A 22,636-nucleotide genomic window follows, 5' to 3' on the forward strand; every position below is an offset into this window, starting at 1 on the left:
AGGGAAGGATTTCTACACTGAGAGAGCAAAGACTTTTCCAGAAATTCCTTAAGGACTATCCATTGGCTAGAATTGTGTCACAAGGCTATTTCTAAATATAAAGAAGTCTGGAAAGGTGACTTTTTAGTATGTTGTGTTTCCCCCCCCCCCCCCCCCTAAAATTGGTGTTCTCTTCATGAGAAAGAAAGAAAAAGTAAATATGGGATAAGCACCTACCAGCAATTGCCACCAAGTAACTAGTTTTGAACCGGGTACCTAATACTTTAAAAGAATATTTTCAGTGTTTTTTTGTTTTTTTTTTTTTTTTAAAGGAAAAGTATCATAAAGTCTTTACTTTGATACCTTTTTGAAATTCTATACTTTATTTCAGCTAATTGTTATTAGGCTGTAAAAATCTTCAAATTTCTGGAAGAGAAAACAGGCAGGCCTGAAAATAGAGATGAACTAAAATATTCAATAACAAATGCTAGAGACCTTTAATATTCAAATGTATTAATTTTTTTTATAATTTAAAGATATTAGCCAATGCATCATGAGTAGAGGAATGGATTTTCCAGATAGCAATGAGTATAAATGCTTTATAATCACTACTAGTAGCTAAAAAAAAAATGTGGAAGCAAATGACTTTAACCTTAAAACATAAACATGACTGTGGAGAGGAAACTAGCAAGAATGGTCAATGACAATAGTTCAGAATAATGAAAGGATCAGGAAGGAACAGATACTTGTTTCTTAAGAAGAAAGACAAAGACAGAGTAATTTTTTAGTGGAGAGATTTATTGAGGATCATCCAATAGCTCAGTTTACTTCTTAGTCATTATAGAAGACTGGAAAATATCTTGTTAATAGCCTACCAATTAGTAGTAATATTTTATAATACCATAACAGTTTATAAAGTACTTTTAAATATTCCCCTCAAAAAGAATGTAGATATTATAGAGAGAATAGGCTTTATACTTAAGAGTATTTAATAATTCTAGTATGTGATAATTTTTATATCTGTAAATATATTTAAGGCATTAGGAGCTTAAATGAAATTCTGTATTCAAAGGCCTAATAGCATTTAATAATACTTAATGAATAATAGTTTAATAGTCTAAATAACAATTATATAGAAATCAATAGCCAAAGCAAGATACGCACAGAAAAAACGCAACAAAGTTAATTGTATCATGTAACATATTTTCAGTGTTTCCTCCCGAACAGTCATTCTGAACTTTTTGGAAATCTTAGATGCCTTTGAGAATCTGAACCAAGTTATATAGGTCCCTATGTCCAGATGAGATATTGGGGAGGTCATATGTATACAATTTTGCATGTGTTTTCAGTCATTGAAGTTTTGTGAAGCCATGCTAAAAAAAAAGACAGTGATTCATCTTAGAACTGAGATTGTATAAGCTTAGAAAAGTTAACTTGTGAAATTTTATGCTAGATCTGAATCATCTAAAACTATAGAGAATCATCTTAGAAAGCAACAGTCTCTATCAACTACCTGTAAGAGTACTGAAACTACTCTGGATATAAGAAAACAGCTGAGAAGAAAGAATAATATGGTAGACAAAAGAGAAATGGCTTTTCTCATATCTCAGTGATACAGTATTCAAGAGCAGTAATACTGCTTCTCTGTAAGGTCATTGCTATATTTGGTTCCCCTAAACTGTGAGGTACTAGAAACCTTCAGAGACACTGTAAATTCATAGGGTAGAAACTCTGCTGCTTCAAATCCATTAAGACAGATGGGTAAACACATGAACAATATGAAAAAGCAAGCAAACAAACTACCCCAAACAACCCAGAATGCCTCAACAAAACAGCCCATTGATACCAGAGTGAAGGAAGTGTCAGAGAAGGAATTTAGAAAGTTCATAGTTAAACTGAACTATGAGTTTAAAAGATGATGAAAGGAGTAAAATCAGAAAAGAAAAAAAAAAAAAACAAGAATTGAAAATCACTTCAACAAAGGTACAAAGATCCTAAAGAAAACTCAAACAGAAATTCTCAAAATGAAGGAATCAGTGAACCAAATTAAAAATTTAGTGTAAACATTCACTAATAGATTAGACCACTTGGAATATCACAGTTTTAGGCATCAAAGACAGAGTATATAATTTTGAAAATAAAGTTGATGTTGGAGAAAAAATGTTAAGAGACCATGAATAGAATTATTAAGAAATATGGATAGCATTTGAAGGCCAAATCTAAGATTCATAGGGCTAGATAAAGGCTCTGAAGTACAAACTACAGGAACACACAATATTTTCAATGAAACAATATCAGAAAATTTTCCAAACCTTGAGAATGAAATAGAAAATCAAATACAGGAGGCTTACAGGGCCCCAATATACAAAATTACAACACACCCACATCAAGCCCCATTATTGTTGTGAAAAATGCCTGACACAAAAGGATAGAATTTTGAAATCTGCTGGAGAAAAACAACTGGTTGTATTTAGAGGGAAATCAATCTAGATCTTAGCCAATTTCTTAACCCAGACCTTTAAACCTAGAACGTCTTAGGATAATATATACCTAGCTCTGAAAGAAAATGGATGTCAGCCAAGAATACTATATCCAGTAAAATTAAGCTTCAAAATTGAAAATGAAATAAACACCTTCCACAATAAACAAAAAAAAGTTAAAAGAATTCACATCTAAAAATGTTGCAGTACAAAATACAGTCAAAAAATATGAATGAAGAGGAAATAGAAATTAAAAATGAAAGCCAGCAAAAGAAGTAACTCTAATAGTCTAGCAAAGGAAAATCTAATTGAACTTAAAAAGCTAGAAATAAATCCAAATAACAGGAAATAAAAATTATCTCTCAATAATAACACTGAATGTTAATAGACTAAACTCATCAATCAAAAGATATAGGCTGGCAGATTGGGTTAAAAAATAAGACCCGACAGTATGCCATCTCCAAGACACTCACCTCATAGGCAAAGACATCCACAGTCTGAAGGTGAGAGTATGGGGAAAAAAATATCACTCACATGGATCTCACGAACAAGCAGGGGTTTCTACTCAAATAGATCACAGCACAATAATACTGGGTGACTTTAACACATTTCTCGTCACTGAATAGATCTTACAAACAAAAACTAGAGCAACTGTAGAACTAAAAAACAATAATTAACAGGCATATAGAATATTTCATCTGTCAATTACAGAATGCAATTTTTTCAGCAGCAAACAGAACATTTTCTGATGGAACCACATTATAGGCCACAAAGCAACTCCTAGCAAATACAAAAATAAAAATAAAAAATTAGAGATAATACCCTGCTTTCTATAAAATTATGATTAAATGAAATTACATCTATGATAAGATAAAAAATAGAAACTATTCTGACACCTGGAGACTAAATAATTCACTATTGAATGATGAATGGATAGCAGAAGAAATCAAGGGTTGAATCAAAAACTATGCGGAAGCAAATTAGAATAGAGATACAACATGTCAAAGTCTCTGAAACACTGTGAACCATGATTGTAAGAGGAAATTTGTTATAACAGTAAACTCATTCATTAAAAGAATAGAAACATACTAAAAATAATCTAACATTACATCTCAAAGCCCTGGAAAAAGAAAACAAACCAACACCAAAATCAATAGAACACAAGAAATAATTAAAATCAGAGCCAAAATCACTGAAATTGAAACAAAAAAAAAAAAAATACTTCAACAAATCAATGAAACAAAAAAGGTGGTTCTTGGAAAAAATAAATAAAATTGCTAAACCCTAAGACAAGCTAACCAAAAGAGATGAAAGCCTCAAATTGTTGAAATCTGTGATGAAAAAGAAAATATCACCATAGATATTCCTGAAATACAGAGGATAATCAAACTGTTTTGAAAATTGATACTCCAGTAAGCTAGAAAATCTTGAAGATATCGACAAATTCCTAGAAACACATGACTAACTCAAATTGAATCAGGATATTGAAAATATAAACAGAACAATTTCATGTAAGGAAATTGAAAGAACCATCTACTAACAAAAAAGCCTAGGACCGGATGGATTCTCAGCAGAGTTCTACCAGACATTCAAAGAAGAACTAACACAAATCATCCTAAAATTATTCCATGAAATAAAAAAGATGGAAACTCTTCTAAACACATTCTGTGAAGTTTGTGTCGTCCTGAAACCAAAATCAGACAAGGCACATCAAGAAAAGAAAACTTCAGACCGATACCCCTGATGAACATAGATGCAAATAATTTTAATAAAATACTGGCAAATTGTATATAAAGACATATTAAACAGTGCACAATCATCAAATAGGTTTTATATGCAAGGTTGGTTCAACATACAGAAATCAGTAACTATAATTCATCACATGAATAGACTTAAAGAATCACATAATTCTTGTTTCAATAGATGCAGGAAAAGCACTTGACAAAATATAGCATCCATTCATGTTTAAACACCAGAAAAACTAGGGATAGTAGGAACATATCTCAACATTGTAAAAGTTATATAGGCTAAACCCAAGGCCAAGATCATTCTAAACAGAGGAAAACTGAAAGCATTCCCTCTAAACATGAACAACACAGGTATGCCCATTTTCACCACTTCTATTCAACATATTCCTTAAAACTATAACCACAGTAATAAGCCAAAAGAAAAAATTAAAGGGACGCGAATAGGAAATGAAGAGTTCAGACTATCTGTGTTTGCCAAGTACTTTACTGTGTATTTAGAAGACCCAAAAAAATTTTGCCAAAAAAATCTAGAACTCATAAATGAATTCAGCAAAGTTTCAGGATATAAAATTAACACCCATAAATTAATTGCATTTCTGTACACCAATGATGAATCAGCTAAAAGAAATTAAGAAAACTGTCCCATTTACAATAGCCTCCAAAAATAAATAAGTAAAATACTTGGGAATCAATCTAACAAATGAAGTGAAAAGTGAAAGACCTCTGCAATGAAAACAACAGAACACGAAAGAAAGGAATTGAAGATCTCAGAAGATGAAAAGACCTCCCATAGGCAGAAGTAATATTATCAATATGGCCATACTACCAAAAGCACTATACGGATTCAGTGCAGTTCCCATCAAAATTCCAATGATGATCTCCTTAGAAATAGAAAAGGCAGTCATGAAATTCATTTGGAAAAATAATATACCCAGTATAGCCAAAGCAGTCCTTAGGGAGGAAAACTTAGTAGTTAGCCTCACAATACCAGACCTTAAATTAAACTACAGAGCTGTAGTAACAAAAACAGCATGGTATTGGCACAAAAACACACATGAAGACCAATGGAACAGAATAGAAGACTCAAGAGACAAACCCACAAAAATACAGTCACCTCATACTAGACAAAGATGCCAAATGCATAATTGGAGAAAAGATAGCCTCTATAACAAATGGTGCTGGGAAAACTAGAAATCCATATGTAGCAAAATGAAATTGAACCCCTATCACTCACCCTGCACAAAACTCAAATCAAAATGTATCAAAGACCTACAAATTAGACCAAAAACCCTGCACCCACTAGAAGAAAATGTAGACCCAACTTTCCATCATGTCAGCTTAAGAACCAACTTCCTCAATAAGACTCACAAAGTACAAGAAGTAAAATCAAGAATCAATAAATGGGATGGTATCAAACTAAAAAGCTTCTTCACAGCAAAGGAAATAGTCATGAATGTAAACAGAGAGAAAATCTTTGCCACCTGCACCTCAGAGCATTATATTCTAGGATAAAGAACTCAAAAAACTGAACACACACACACAAAAAAAAAAGCCCAATTAATAAATGGACAAATGAAGCAAACAGAACCTTCTCAGAAGAAATACAAAAAGGTCAACAAATATATGAAAAATGTTCAACATTAGTTGAATTAGAGATGCAAATTAAAATTATACTGAGAACCATGTACAACCAGAGGAATGAGAAGTTGTGCTCCATTTGTGATCTATATATCAAAATACATTCTACTGTAAAATTAATTTTAAAACATTTTTAAACTGAGATTTCATCTCACTCCAGTCAGAATAGCAATTATCAAGAATATAAATAACAATAAATGGTGGCAAGGATGTGGCAGAAAAGGTATATTCAAACATTGCTGGTAGTACTACAAATTGATGCAGCCACTCTGGAAAGCAGTATGGAGATTTCTTAGAAAACTTGAAATGGAACCACCATTTGACCCTTCTGTCCCGCCTTTTGGTATATATCCAAAGGATTTAAAATCTACACAGAGTAGCCACATCAGTGTTTATATAGCAGCTCAATTCACAACACCTAGTTTATGAAACCAACCTAGGTGACCTTCAACAAATAAATGGGTAAAGAAAATGTGGTAAATAAACCAAACCAAACTGATTATTACTCATGTATAAAGAAGAATGCCTTTATGAATTTTGTCAGTAAATGGATGGAATTGGCGACTATGATATCATGCTAGGTGAAATAAGCCAGTCCCAAAAAGCCAAAGGTCAAATGTTTTCAGTAGCATATGGAAGCTAACTCACAATAAGGGGGAGAGTAGAAGAATAGATATTCAGTAGATTAGAGGAAGGGAACATCCATAAGAATGGAATCCTAACTAGAATAAGATATAATCTGTCTTTGTATAATTATATCAAAATGAATTGTACTCTCATGTATAACTAAAAAGAACCAATAAAAAATTGAGTTATAAACCTAATATATATAATAAAATTTAATTTAAAAAAAAAACAGCTGACAACTTTGTCTCAAAATAAGAAATAAAAAGAGCTGGAGATGTAATTCAGTGGTAGATTGCCCATGGGTTCAATTCCCAAAACTTGGAGAAAAAAATATCTTAAAATAACACTGTTCAAATAAGTTTTTCTCGTTCAGTGAACATGAACAAATTCTCTAAAATACATAGCAGTTGTTGAATGTTATCTGTATTTTAGTTTGTTCTCATTATTTATTTCATTTATTTGTTTGCTTCAGTAAGACTGAAGTAGTATTCTCAAGATGACTTTTTTTAAAATATATGTTTTTATTAAAGTTAAACCTTAACCGTATTTACAAATAACTACTGAAAGTTTTTAGTTTTATTAGTATTCTTGTGCCTATAATGTTCTATTAGGTTATTTATCCTTGCTAGTGGGCAAAGGCTTTCATGAATGGTCTAAAAATTTTTCTGTGTGTAATAATATAACATAAAATTTACCATTTTAATAGTTTTATATGTACACTTCAAAGACATTAAGTGCATTCATTTAAAAAACTAATGTATTATAATTTTTAAATGATGTTCACTTTTCAAGAGCATGACTTCATTTAATTTGTTTGTATTACAATTTAGTATGTTTTTGCATAAAATCAACATTATAATTTATAGCCCAATCGCAACTATAGAAGTACTGAAGAACTTGTTTAGTATTTGAGATGCAGAAAAGTCAGTTGTAAAAATTCACTAGCTTGCTTATTCTATCCAGTATTTATTATAAGCTCACAATTTATAATATGGTATATTATTTTTATTATTATTTACTTCTACTATCTTGTCTACTTATAAAGTTAACACTGCTTAGATTATTGTCAACAAACTTATTTTTTCTATATACTTAAATCTAATTTTTCTAAGTCTGTCTTCTAGAATTATCTTAAACAGAACTTGAACTTTTTTAAAAAATATTTTTTTAGTTATTGATAGACTGTTTTTTTTTTTTCTTTAATTTATTCATTTATATGTGGTGCTGAGAATTAAACCCAGTGCCTCACACACGCTGGACAAGCACTCTACCACTGAGCTAAGCTACAGCCCCAACCCCAGAACTTGAATTTTACACTTGAATGTGAATGTAGAATTGATTTTTAAATGCGTGTTTTCTCTGAATTTTATTATAAATAACTTTTAAAGAGATAAAACTGTGTCCATTCCCAACCCTACCTTAATTATTTTTCTGTTGTTGTTTTCACATATGAAATAATTATCTAATTATAAGCTATTATTTCCTATGTAAGTAAGCTGAGACATTATAAATTTGTGAATGGACTTATGCAGGGTCATACAACTCTGGACAAACCCCAATATTTTCAGTCTTCAAGTTGATGCTATTTTCTCATACCCTCCTGCACTATCTATTTTTTCTTTCTTAATAAATTTTTAATTTGTTTTAATTAGTTATACATGACAATAGAATGCATTTATGCATTTTGATATATCATACATAAATGGGGGTTAATTTCTCATTTTTCTGATTGTACATGTTGTAGAATCACATTGGTCATGAAGTCATATATGTACATAAGGTAATAATCTCTGTTTCATTCTACTATCCTTGCTAACCCTCTATCCCCTCCCCGCCCTTCATTCCCCTCTACCTAATCTAAAGTAACTCTATCCTTCCCTAGTGCCCTCCTCTTGTTGTGAATTAGCATCTGCATATCAGAGAAAACATTCAACCTTTGGTTTTGCTATCTACTTTTTAACAACTTCTGTCTATCTCTCACTGACACTACCCTAATTCAGACTCCCATCCCCACTATTGGACTGCTGCTTTTGATCTTTCTTCTTCTAGTCATGTTCTGATATAATGCCTTCTCTCCCCTATAACCAAAGTAAAATTTTCGAAGAAAACCCTTATCATATTCATATTCAGTGCCTTCTGTCTAGAATAAACTCTTCATTATAATATGTTAAGCTTCTCATGGTCTAGCACCTAATTCTTTTCAAATTTTATGTCACCTCTCATTATACTCTTTGCTTCCGTCATTACCATCCTACTTATAATTCTCAGAATAGGCTGTGCTCATCCAATCAGATTCAGTAACTAATGTGTTAAGTCAAGAACAGACACCAGTTGTAAGCTGTTTTCCAAAGATGCCGAACTAGCCAAGAATTATTATTAAGAAACGTGATTAAAAGAAAAAAGATAAAAGGAATATCAGTAAACACATTTATATGATTATAATCATACAATTTTATAACTGGAAAAAAATAAAGAGGTCATATGACTTAGTTCTTTAATTTTAGTCAATAAACTAATCTTCCTGAAGGATGTATGTATCTGGCTTAAGTTAGTATTTGTTTCAAGACTAAGTCCATTCCTAAAACTTCCATGACTCATAAGCCAGTGCTTTAATCATATCATCCTGGTTCCATAAAAATAATTTTTTATAAACACATGCTATAATTGTTGAAGTTTTAAAATGAGTTATGTAAATAAGTTTATTCTTTTATTTATCTCAGATAAATATAATGGTATTGTTTCTCTGTCACAGTCCCACTAACATAGAAAATATTTTTTAACAAATGAATAAACAACTAAGCTTTTTATAGAATTAATGGTCAACTATAAATTGGAAAGCAGAAGTTAAAAGCCAAATGGATTATGGGAATTTCCTAGGAGGAAGTTTTCAGGCATAGCTCTCCTTCTTATGGGATTAATGGCTCACTTATTCAAATTGTCCAAAAACTATTCACTCTTTTTCATTGTACTCACTGAAATTTCCCAATTAAAGATGCTGAGAATGTTATTGTATTATCATCATTCATACTTCAGTGTGATCATTTAGCTGGTATTTTCTATATTTGAGGTTTAGAGAGTTGGAGGAAAGAAGAATAATTTTAGGTGACCATATTGAAGGACACCTGACACTAGATAGATGAAGCTTAAGAAAATGGGAGCATTCAAAAGACTTTTGTAATTGTGCATATGGTGAAGCTTATAACAAGTGGGTGTGGGGAACAAATATTTTAGTGTCTGAAAGTCCAGATACTATATCCTGGGTCTGTATGTCTTAACTATTCTGACATAGTCGCATTCCTAGGTTTAAATTTTACATTGTAGGCAGAGAAACTATAAATTGAATAAATAAATGAAATCTTTACTGAACTATGACTGTGTTAAAGTCATAGTTCAGTAAAGATCTTTAAATGCAATTTTCACAGAGAATCTCCTTAAGGAAATGATATTTGTGCAAAAACTGGTCATATTAATGTATTTTCACAGCATTGTAAACTAGTTGATAGACCAAAAAGCTATGCATCATCAGAATTCCTAACATTCAGTTTCTGAGGAAACTTGAAATGTTATCCTACTGATAAGTTATTGATTACCTATACCAGAACTCTTATTTTCCAATTGTTTCTAAACATATATATATGTCTATATGTGAATATATATAAATAAAATTAAAACTTCTGATATCAGTATAAAATAAGTTTTGTTAAAATTCACTTGATTTAATTTCTTAAAAGAATCTAAAATATATTTTGCATGTTTTTCCTAGGAACTCAATAAAGATCTTTATTGTCACCATTTACACCTCCAGAACGAAGATTTGAAAGCACAAATTAGACATATGACAGATCTAGCTTGCCTTCAAGAACAGCAGCACAGGCGGACTGAGGCGTAAGTATATGGATTCATCTGTTCTACAGATTTTACTGTTGTACACTTAAAGAACCCAAAGCACAGAAGTTCAGTTTCCTACTTCGAGAAAGTTGAGTTTTATCTAGTATAAGGTACCTTATTTTTTAAGTGTCTGTCAGCATCAGAAAGTAAGCAATAAGAAAACAGAACATAAAAAATGTCATTTTTTTCTTAGTCACTTATTTTTTTATAGTGCCTTATAGTTTTCAAAGCATTTTTCTTTGAGATTCATTTTTACTTAATATATGCAATGTAATAAAAATTCCAAAAATACTCAACTACTAAAGCAATTGCTAGTAACACCAATTGAATTTTTAAGTAGACAATTGTTAATTATTCATTATTTCAGAATGATTTTTTTGTTGTTAAAAGTTGTGAAATATCAGGTGTCCCAGTTTGTACATTGTACTCTTTTATTTGATGCTTTTTGTGATATTTGTGCTAGCTCAAATAGCTCAATAGTAACATCTTAGTCATTTAGTTTATGAGATATAATCTAAAAAGAAAATGGCTTTTTTTTTTTTTTTTTTTTGCACCTTAGATAAGCCATTCAGCTCCTTCAGCAGCACTTTGCTCTGTGAAAATGAGAAATTTATTTCTCTAAGGGTCTTCTGCCATTCTAAAAATCATCTTGTATTCAACTAGTGTTCTTGAATGACTGGTGATTAATTATCTGCATTTTTTATTTAGAAGAAGAAGTCATATTAGATGGCTACTTTTAAAAAAGAAATAAAAACTTCCAGGAGTATTCTTCTATGACAGGAAGCTGAAGCTAATCTCCCCATACTTTCTCTATCTGTACCTAGAGCAGATGTGAAATATTCATTTGCTAGCACTCAGACCACCTGCAAGAGTTAAAGTCATCAAAGAGACTTTAATTTAACCATATTATATTATATTTGCTAGGTCAAACACATAGATTAATATTTTAAAATGCAGGGGCGCAGGGAGTTTCTAACTTATTAAAGAACTGGTGAGCCAGAGCATCACATAAAATTTGGCATAGTAGAAAGATATGAGTTATGGAATCAGTCTTGATTCTTGCTTATATTAGCAATATAGTCTTCCAGAAATTATGTAACTTTGCAAAGCTAAGGTTACTTTTCTTATATATGAAAATAGATTATAATACAACATAATCCGAGCCTGTCATGAGTCCCAAGATCACTTCCAAGTTCATTGATGTACTAGGACTCGATATTTCCCATATAGTTGTTCTCAAAACTATCAGTTATTATAGCAAAAGGATACAAAGTAAAATGAGCACAAGGAAAAAGTGTATGGGGCTAAGTTTTGAGAAGACAGGGCACAAGGTTTTAAGAATCTTATTCCAGTAGAGTGACAGGATATGCTTAATTCTTCCAGCAAGAAGTTGTGACAAGACAAGTATGAAATATCTACTTTGGATGCTCTTTAGAGATTCCGTTCCTTGGGTTTTTATTGCAAGCTGATCTCGTAGGCACCCTCTGCCTAGCATATACCAAAATTTGACTTTTCAAAAGGAAAGCAGGCATTAAGCATAAAGCTAGTGAGCCACTCATCATATCAGTTCTAGAAATAATGGGAAAAATCTAACAAGAGGCCAGCTAAGCATCAACCTTAGAAGCAAGCATTTCTTAGCAATCTCAGACCTAATATGTTAACTGCATAGTACAGTTCCAAGAACTGTAAGGATATAGAGATATACTCTGCTGTAGCCTCTCTTCATTTCTTAGGGCCTTAGTCTCTCTGGTACTCGTTCATTTCATATCTCATTCACATTACTATGCAGTTAGACCTGTAATGGTATGTCTATACTGAACATGAACAGGTGACAAATTTGGGGTTTGGGATTGGGTTATCATGGAACCAATTATCCATGGATACAAAGGAACTATACCTGATTTGGTACTCAAATAATTATTTTATTTACTTTTTTTGTTAGTAATTTTCCCCTATACAACTGTCTATCAACATTATCAGGAAACTGGTTCTGAATCCCTTATGATACCAAAATCCTCAACGCTTAATTTCCTCATATAAGCTCATATAAAATGGCATAGTATTTGTATATAAACTACATATCCTTCCATATATTTTAAATCATCTCTTGAATACTTATAATACCTCCTGCTATATAAATAGTTGTTATACTGCATTGTATAAGAAATAATGATAAGAGAAAAAAAAAAAAGGTCTGTGCCTCTCCAGTATAGATGCAGCCCTTGCACATCTAACTTCACAGTACATGAATGAGATGTGAAGTGAGCAATGCTCAAACAAGTACTGGAGAGAGGATCTGTGAAATGGTGAGAGGCTACACCAGAATACACCATGCATCCTTTTCATTTTACAGATTCAACAGAGTGCATGGTATGGGGAAAATTCAAGTTTCACATTTTTGGAACTTTTTGGAATTTTTATTGTTTGTTTTGTTTTGAATCAGAGCCAAGAATTCAATGCCTTAAACATTCCTCATATCCAACAACCTTTTCTAGAACTCTTCTTCTTGAAACCGCTCTGAATCTCATTCCGAAAGCCATCGCTTTTAGTTATTTCATTTTATGTTACATGTGGTTTGTAAATTACATTGTTTTATAAAAAGCTTTTATCTACAATTTACATACTCATTTAGTCTTCAGAACAGTCTATAATAAGTAATGACTGTCTGGTTGCCCTTCACTTCATAGAGGAGAGACTTCAGTTTGTGCTTTGTCCCAGATTATACAGAAGTGTATGAAAACTGAGAAAAGAACCTAATTCTTTCTCATAATTTCCATCTGATACTCTTTCTACTCTATAAATGATGTATTAAGTATATGTTCAGTTATTTGATTGAAGTAACATTGTAAAAGAAAAGAAACAAGAAATCATCTTAATGATATACTAATATTTTTGGTGTTATATATAAAAGAACCGTAGTGTTATTTAAACTTTATTTATCTCTCCTTTTTTGTCACCTTCTCTACATAGAGTATTGAATGCTTTACTTCCAACCCTAAGAAAACAGTACTACACATTGAAAGAAGCTGGCCTATCGAATGCTGCTTTTGAATCTGAGTTCACAGAAATTGAACATTTAGTAGAAAGGAAAAAAGTAGTGGTTTGGGCTGATCAAACTATTGAACATCCAAACCAAAATGATCTGCCAGGAATTTCTGCTTTTATGACCTTTCCACAACTTGGACCAATTCAATCTATTCCTTGTTGTAAGTATGGCTTTTGTTTTATTAAGTAAATACTAGCATTATTCCTTAAGAGATTTTTTATATCTTCAATCTACAGAAGAGTTAATTTTTAGTAGACTGTTATTTTGTGAGAATAAACAAGGAAATTAGTTCAAAGTAATATTAATTAACAACTATCTTCCTAAGATCTAAGAGCAAGTGTGCAATGTTGTTCTAAATAGCTGTAGCTATAAAATCCATTTTACCTATTTTTGATTGAATAATTTTATTTCCCATCTTTATTTAAAATTAATAATAAAGATTAGCATTAATAATACTATGTTTTATAATATCTAATAATCAGTGTTCTTGAGATCAACAAACAATGTAGAATTTGCTGTTTTCCTATTGGCATATCAATTGTAAAACTAACACACAATTTTGGTTTTAAAAAAATTGAGCAAGTGTAGAATATTAACATAAGAAGTAGAATGTCCTTTTCTATTCTTCCCAGAGCCCCAATCTTATGTTCTTTGAGATAATTAATATTAACAGTTTAGTTATCTTTGCTCTGCTTGTTTATATATGTGAGAGGGAGAGAATACTGCCTGTAGCTTTTTTATTATGAATATTTTTGAGAATCTAGAGAATAGATAGTCGTACCATAAATTACTTAACCAGTGTTCTAGTGAACAGTACAACAGAGAATAGACCTGCTTATTCCCATCTGTGCATGTGTAGCATATTCCTAGAAGCTTACTTACTGGGTTAAAAGACAAAATATATCCTGTATCAAACCGGTGTCCAAAAAATATTTTCCTATACAGATTGAGCATCCCTAACCTGAATACCTAAAATTCTAAAATGCTTCTGAATCTAAAACTTTTTTAGCACTAATGTTTTGAATTTTGGATCATATCTTCATATTAGAGATGCTCAACTTCTATTCAAGTAATCCAAAATCCAAAAGAAAATCTGAAACAATTCTTGTCCCAAGCATTTTGGATAAGGGATATTACACTTTGTACTTAGTATGTATGAGAGTACCTGTTCATCCTCACCTAATAACAATCCTAATGCTAACATACATTCTTTTAAAATTTGTAACTCTCAGATTACTAGTGGGATTATATCATCTTCTGTTTTATATACTTTGTTTATTTGGGGTTTTTTTTTATAATTTTGTTCATTTGATGCTACTTTTTTTATTTAGTGTAGTTCACTAGTGCTTTAAGTATACTGGATTTTTAAGATGTGTTCTCAAATCTTTCTATATTATCCATTATAGAGAGTTTTTCTGGGGATCTGGTAAAACGAAGCCTATTGTCACCCATTTTCAATGTTGCAAAGTTTTTCTGCCATCTACTCTAGCTTCAGCAAAGTTTTCCTCAGGGGAAAGCTAGCTGCAGTTTCAGAAATTACCCTCCTAAGCCTCCAATTTCCTGCTGATATCTATGTTTCTTCACAGTCTTGTTAGCAACCCAGTGCCTTCAAATGTTCTTTTTATATTTTCTCCAGAGTTTTTAGTTACCTTCAGAAGAAACATTAGCACATCTTGGTACAATTAGCTACAACTTTATTAACAGCTGCAGTTCCCTATATTATGTTTTTACATTAAGGTGATAGGGAAGTTAGGCACATTTTCTGAAAAAATAAAAATAATGTATACATATACATACATACATCATCTTTTTCTTTTAATAAGCATTATTGTAATTAGACCTGACCTAGTTGAGAACTTTGGAAAGCAAAATTTAAGATTTTTTTCAGATTCTCTTATATTTTGGGGGCCTGATTCTTTTGTTATGTATTCAAGATGTTGGAAAAGGAAACAGGGTTTTAACACAAAGAGAGAAATATTGGCCACCTGCTAGTTTATAGTCATTATTCCTTATTTAAAAGTCCATATTTCATATGCCATATAATTGCGCAGACTATACTTGTCAAGAATAAAACAAAACACTTATTTGATTTAATTCTATTTCATAATATTTTCAAAAGCAAAGACTATTTGAAGTCATGTTACATTTTATAAATATGTGTTGTCTTTGGGGAACCTAAGAGGGTTTAGTTTGGTTTTTATGTTTAGTTCTTGTTTTGTTACTTTACTGTTTTCTCCAAATGACTTCATAGATTAACTATGTGCTTCATATGTTTTATTCATTTCATAAATTATGCATTATGAATAGAGTCAAAGAGAATAGCAGGAAATATGCATATGAAACCACTTATAAACATTTTATTTTTCTTAGCCTTAGAATATTGAAATAAATTCATTAAAAAAGCACAAATATGTTTGCATTTCTAGAAAAATCAAAAAAAATCCAGATAACATCCATTACTAAAATTATATTATAAATGGTAGTCTTAACAAATTTTAAAAGTAAAATTGAAAAGGTTTAACTTAATATGCATCAAAAATGTATATTTATCTTAAACTTATACCTGTGCCATTAATCTTTCCCTTTATATATACTCTCATGAACAGATATTAAGTGGTTTTATCACAACATTTCAAAAATATTAAATGCAGTGATATTTCATTTTTTTCCCCAAATGCCTTAAGTATGCTTAAAAACATTTACTAGATTAGCTACAATATTTTGTACAGCACAAACTCATACACACACGTGCTTTTTAGTCTGGTGACATTAACCAGAATTATTTTAGCCTCTATTATTGGGCATTTAGGTTGTTTGGTAAATTTTTATTATTATGAATAATATTTTAGTGAAAGAATGTGTACATTTATCTTAGTGCTTATGTCTGATTATCTCTATGATAAATTCCTAGAAGTGGAAATTTTGACTCAACATACATGTATATTTTTTCAGCTTGAAATATACATTTCTAAGATATTAGTAACTTCTCTCTGCTATATGATTACCAGTTTTAATTCCCATAAACAATATAAGACAGAGTTTTCTCCTTTTAGCGTCACAGGCTTTTGATGTTAAAATGTGGCAGTTTTTAGTTTTAGAAAATCAAATAATTACAAACACATATATGCACAAAGATTTCAGTATTGAGCCTCATTGAGAAATCCCCAGCTCATGTCTAGCCTTGAGAACCCCATCTGATTTCTTCCGCCTCAGGTCCTCCATTGGATTAATTACTTTGATGTAATTTTCAGACACATATCATTTCTTCCATTTACATCAAGTGTTTCTAAAAGAAAGTATAATGCCAATATTTTCTTCACTCCTAATAATGTCAAATATCTAATTGGTGTTAAAATTTCCCTGTTGTCACTGCAAGTGATTTGTTTCTACGATTTGTTCAAATTAGGATCCAAACAATGGCCATACTTTGTATATATTAAGTCTTTTTAAATCTGAGTTTCTCACTGTTTTGTCTTTGCTAATTACTTGTTGATTGTCAGTTTAAGTCATTATTACTGTCATTTCCATTTTTATCTAGTTTTATTTCTTCCCATCATTTGAACTTTTTTCTGGTATTTTTTTAATTGTTTCTTGTTCACAGAAACTACTTATATTTATTCATTTACTTAACAATATTGCATTTCTATTGTGTTCTAGGTACTTATTTGATGCTAAGGAATACATTCTGTAAAACTCTTCCCGGGTGAAGCTTATTTTCTAATGGAAAAAGACAGTAAATTAGTCCATTAAACAATCTTAGAAAAGAAGAGAATTTAAGAGTGGGAGCTGGGAGTTTGCTTTTTTTAATTAGCTTATTTTAGTTATACATAATATTAATATTCATTTTGACATTATTATACAAGCATGAAATATAATTTGTTCCAATTCAGTCCCTAGGACTAGCTTTTTCCTCCCCTCCTCTTTCTCCCTTTCCCCTTTCTTCTTCTTTTGTGATCTTTCCTCTATTTATATATATATATATATATATATATATATATTTTTTTTTTTTTTTTTAATTAGTGCATTATAGATATACATAAAGGTGAAATTCACTGTGTTTTGTACACACACACACACACACAGGAAAGTTTGGTCGGATTCATTCCATTGTTCCTTCCTCTTCCTCCCCCTTGATCATCCCCTTCTGTCTACTCCACTGATCTTTATTCTATTTTCATGGAATTCCCTTGTGCTTTTTTCTCTTATTTTGGTCACGTTTTTGAGTTTGCTCTTTTAAATAGCATGGTCAGGTAGATCTTACTCACAAAACCTGAAGTAGTTCAGAGAGTTATCTATGTAAATATCTAAGGAGAAGCCTTAGAAGAAGTAAGCAGTGCAAAATCTCTAATACTTTAAGAATATCAAGGAGGATATAACTGCTACAAAGGTAAAGAGAAGGGAAGTAGATAATGAATGATAAGATCAAACTGATAAAGGGAAGGAAGGGAAATGACATAGAGCCTTGCAGTTTATTGTAAGGAGCTAGTATTTTACTTGGAATGAAACAGAGCTATAGCATGATCTCAGCAGAAATTTAGTATGTAGTTCAACCACATTTTAAAAGGTTCCTCTCACTGCTGTCTTGTGAATATATTGTAGTCTGATAAGGGTTGAAACATTAGGTGGCTACCGCAATAATGCAAATGAAAATGGAGATAAGTTAGACAAGTTTTGTAGTAGTGGAGATAATAAGAAGTAGGCAGATTCTAATATATTTTAAGTGTGGAGCCAGCAGGATTTCCTGGCAAATTGGATTTAGGATATGAGAGAAAGAATGTCAGGATATGAGAAATATAAGAGAAGGAAAGGTCTAAGAAGTCTCCAACATTTTGAACTTGCAGTCTGAAATAATGGAGTCACCTTAAAAGAAGAGATGGGGAAGATTCAGGTGGAACACATTTACTGAGTAGAGGTGGTAAAAAATTAATAAGAGTTCAGTTATGGGCAGGTTATATTTGTCTAAGATATATCCAAGTGGAGACATCAAACAGGCAGTTAAGAATTTGAAGTTCAAGAGAGAAGTCTAAGCTGAAATACAAATTTGAAGGTTGTTAACATTTAGAGGATATTTAAAGCCATAGTCCTGGATGAAATCACCATAGGATATTAACTCTTTCCTCTAGTATACAAGGTGCAGTTAATCATTTGGTGTTAACTTTGAAATGTCCTTCTTATGCTGAATCTTAAAGCTTTCGTGTAGTAAAGTCTTTTTTCCTCAATGCTTTTGGAATCATTCTTCAAAAGGCCTTCTCAACCATAAGTTTTAATTTCCCCTTCCATTTATTTTCTTCTAATTTATTTTTGGTAGAAGATGATGGGTAAGAATACAATTTTATTTTCTTAAAGGAATCTGTCATTCTTGTCTGGGTATATGCATGTGTTTGTGTGTTTTTGAATAGTCATATGCAATTCTGTTTATTGAATTTCCATTCCTTTTTTTTTTTTTTTTGTCTGTTTATCTTTCTAGGGCTGGTGGTAGCTATTATTTCAATTGTTGATACATCATAGTATTTTTTTTTTATCTGTGGCAGTACTTATCCCTCTTCATTATTGTTTTTAAAGAATTCTTTGCTGTACCTAAGTAGTGATTGTTAACATAGTTTTTTTTTTCTGCCTCTAAAGAAATAGCCTTTTAAAAATTGACAAATTAATTATGTCTTTATATTTTCCCACTATCAAATCTTCTCACTCTTCATATCTTTTTTATGTTCCTCAGTAAAGTTTTCTTCATATGTTTCCTGTACATTTGTTATTTAAGATTTTTGTAAATATAATATTTTGTTTTTGTTATGTGGACTACTTTTTATTTTTCTTACACTAATAAACATATTACATCTTATTCAGGAGAAAAACTAACTTTTAAACTCTGGTTAATTTAAATACTTTAGAATTTTGAGTAGGTATTTATGGGACTTAAAATCTGCCTCCAAACTACTTATCTATTGATTTGGCCTAAAATATGCACCTATTTTAGGTCTAGAAAACAGAAAGCACACTCACTGAGTACTGTACAAGATGGGGGTGCTGACGGCAATGTTTATTTATGGAACTGATAAAATTTCTGACATTAAATGAAAAGTCAAGATTTCCTCATTATCCATCTGGAAACTCACATTTAGTAATATTTCTGTCTCTAACCTTTCCTTTTTTAAAAAATTTTGCACCCTATGTCAGTGATTTTTATCTCAATGCACAATAAAAGACTAGTAGGAACCAGTCTTATAATACAGATATTCTGATTGAGTACAGAATTCCTACCTAAGTTCCCCCTAAAATTACTTGAATAGAAGGAAATTTCTTATAAAAAAAAATAGGAATTCTATACTACATATAACAAATATAAGATCGCAAAGTGTTTTGTAATAAATCTTCCCAATTCTTTCCCATTTGACAACAAAATTTGGCCATTGCCAATAGATGTAAGTCATGCTTATTGCCTGAAATGCATTTCATTTGACCTTTGGTTCCCAAGTACTTGAGACAGTATTTAATTGTTGATCTACAAGTGAATATTGTATAAATCAAAGGATCTTTGCATTGTTCTTCCCCCACACACACATCTTAAATAACTGTGAACACAGGGAGAATGAAACTGAGTAGATAGTATTGTGACTACTATTTCCCGCAGAGACAAATATCAGAAGATTATGGCTGATTTACTATTCAAAGTTCTGGATTAATTGAAAAGACTATAATGCATCCTTAGTACATGAGAAATGTATTCTTCTTTGTATTATTTTGCATATAGCTGATATTGTCTGTGTTGGAACTAATACAGCAATAACCACAATAACATCATAAATGCATTGTAAAATGCTTGTTTAGTTAATTTGGTGTGGTACCTTAACTTTATACATTTCTTCAAATAGTTCAAATCATTCACTTGTATGATTTATAACTATGAATTCCCCGAGTCACGAGGCTGTTAAAAAGAATCCAAATTTTATGCTTAGTACAGTAATTGTATCATAATTCGTAGCCTACAAGTATTTACTGAAATGCATATATTAATACTTGATTTCACTTTAGAACTTTGCTGCCTAATTTTGATTAAGCCTAGTTTCCCAAAATACTTGCTCATGTACATATTAACAGGAATCTTAGCAAAAGAATCTTTGTCATCATTTTGTACCAAATCTCAATTAGATCTCATCCCATTCATCAATGTCTTACTGTCTTGAACCCTATTTTGCAGGCTGTGACTCATGCTTAATACTGCATTCTGCTTTTTACACTAACGTACAGCCCTGTAAATCTTTTAACATTTGCAGTCTTAAGCTTTTGATAAATTAGTACCTCTGGGTGAAATCATTCAGAACACACGATGTGGCACATCAAAAGATGACCCCAAAAGGCCTGCCTGTTTTTTAAGAGAGGGACTTTAAACTCATTAGTGATAAATTATCTAGTCTTTGTTTAAGAGAACCATCTATAAAATATTTCAGAAAGCTAAAAATTGAATATTGAACCCTCTTATGTAAGAAACCACATGAATTGCCAGTTAGTATATACCTTAGAGATTTATTTTAAAATTAAAAAGAGGAAAAATAAGATTTTTTATTACTTAATTCAATTTACTTTGAAACATTTAAGAAAATTTGTCATGAGGAATGAATAATTATAGTGACATCTAGTTTCCATGTACTTGTCATTCTCTTCTACAGTCTACCTTTCACAATGCCACCAAAGTATTTTCTTAATAAAGTGTGGGGCTTTTAGGAAGCTTTCAAAGGCCCTCCCTGTCCTATCAAGCTATAGACACACTTCCATCCAGCACCTGGTTTCCCAACCTTCTTTTAAATATGCTTTCTATTCCTTACTTCTGCAGTTTCCAAGCTTTCTTCTTAATCCCAAATGTTGCTTCCTCTATCTCCATCTCACATGCCAACTTATTAAATCCTTCTACATATTGAAAATCCATTTTAAATACTACCCTTTTTATGTAACTTTCCCTTTAATGAGTCATCTCTCCTTAGCCTGCATTTTATTCCTTTTCATTTTCATTACTATTTAGAATTTCACTATTATAGCAATTATCACATCTTCCCTCTCCCCATCAGGAAACTGTTTATAACTTTACTGATAGTCAAAAAGTTAAGCCAGCCAGGCACAGTGGCACATGCCTGTAATCCCAGTGGCTCTTAAGGCTGAGACAGGAAGATCACAAGTTCAAAGCCAGCCTCAGCAACAGCAAGGCACTAAGCAACTCAATGCAACCCTGTCTCTATATATAATCCAAAATAGGGCTGAAGGTGTGGCACAGTGGTTGAGTGCCCCTGAGTTCAATCCCCAGTACCCAAAAATAAGTAAAATAATAAATAAATAAATAAATAAGTTGATGAAAAAGTGAACATTTTTATGTACTCATTGTCTAATTGTAATTAGTTCTGAATTACCTGTTCATTTCCTTTGCTTAATTTTTTTTTGTTAATCTCTTAATTATTTTGAGTTGTTTTTCTTAAACTTACAAACATATGCATAGAAATACATATACATACATGAATTCTAAACCCTGTGTCAAATATGTTGCATGCATTTTTTGTTTCTTTGGGCAGTATGCTCTTGTGTGGTGCTAGGAATTAAACCCAGAGAACACTAAATAACTTTATCAAAATTTGCACATTTTTAGTGTTCAAGAAGGTCCTTTAATGTATCTTTTAGATATTTTTAAGTGTTTCCTAAACTATTAATGAATAATTATTAATAAAGATTAGGGTTGGATTCATTAAGTAAAGCTTTGCTTTGTAGTGGTCTCCAGAAAATTTAGTGAATTTGGGGGGACCTTCAAATACCAGTATCTATATACCTTTTTCATTTTTATAGTTCACTTAAAAAGAACTCTGATTTAGGGAGTATGTAAGTCCAGCTACCTTCATTTATAGAACTAGGAAAATTTTGCATATATTCACTGTTCATATATTACTTAATCTCTGTATACATGGTGGCTCCATGTCTATAACCTGTCTAAAGAGTAAAATCTCATGTCTTTTAACAGGATAACAAAGGTATAGTCACCTGGCAATGTAGGTGATAGTTATGGTGATGGGGTAAAGGTAACCTGAGGATCCAGCTTCTTTATGCAGACTTTAAGCCAATTCTCCTTTTTTTTTTTTTTTTTAACCTTTGCCCTATGCTTTCTGAGACTACTTCATGCCACTAGTTACTAAGACCTTCTGAGACTTGAAAGTTCTGGTTTCTTATTGGCTTCTTAACATTCTCCCACCTCAGAC

The 22,636-nt window shown here is 31.4% G+C and overlaps 1 protein-coding gene across 1 annotated transcript in view; it reads left to right on the plus strand.

Moving 5' to 3' along the window:
• Kif18a (kinesin family member 18A) overlaps window positions 1-22,636 on the plus strand; it is a 71,620-nt gene that overhangs the window by 31,774 nt on the left and 17,210 nt on the right. The window contains exons 12-13 of the mRNA XM_046467510.2: window positions 10,236-10,357; window positions 13,331-13,566. Of these exons, the coding sequence (XP_046323466.1) occupies window positions 10,236-10,357; window positions 13,331-13,566 (358 nt within the window). The remainder of the gene's footprint in view (window positions 1-10,235; window positions 10,358-13,330; window positions 13,567-22,636) is intronic.

This window comes from Marmota monax, unplaced genomic scaffold, assembly GCF_021218885.2.
Source record: "Marmota monax isolate L192 unplaced genomic scaffold, Marmota_monax_Labrador192_F-V1.1 WCK01_AAM20220418_F8-fsc00135, whole genome shotgun sequence".
Lineage (NCBI taxonomy): Eukaryota > Metazoa > Chordata > Mammalia > Rodentia > Sciuridae > Marmota > Marmota monax.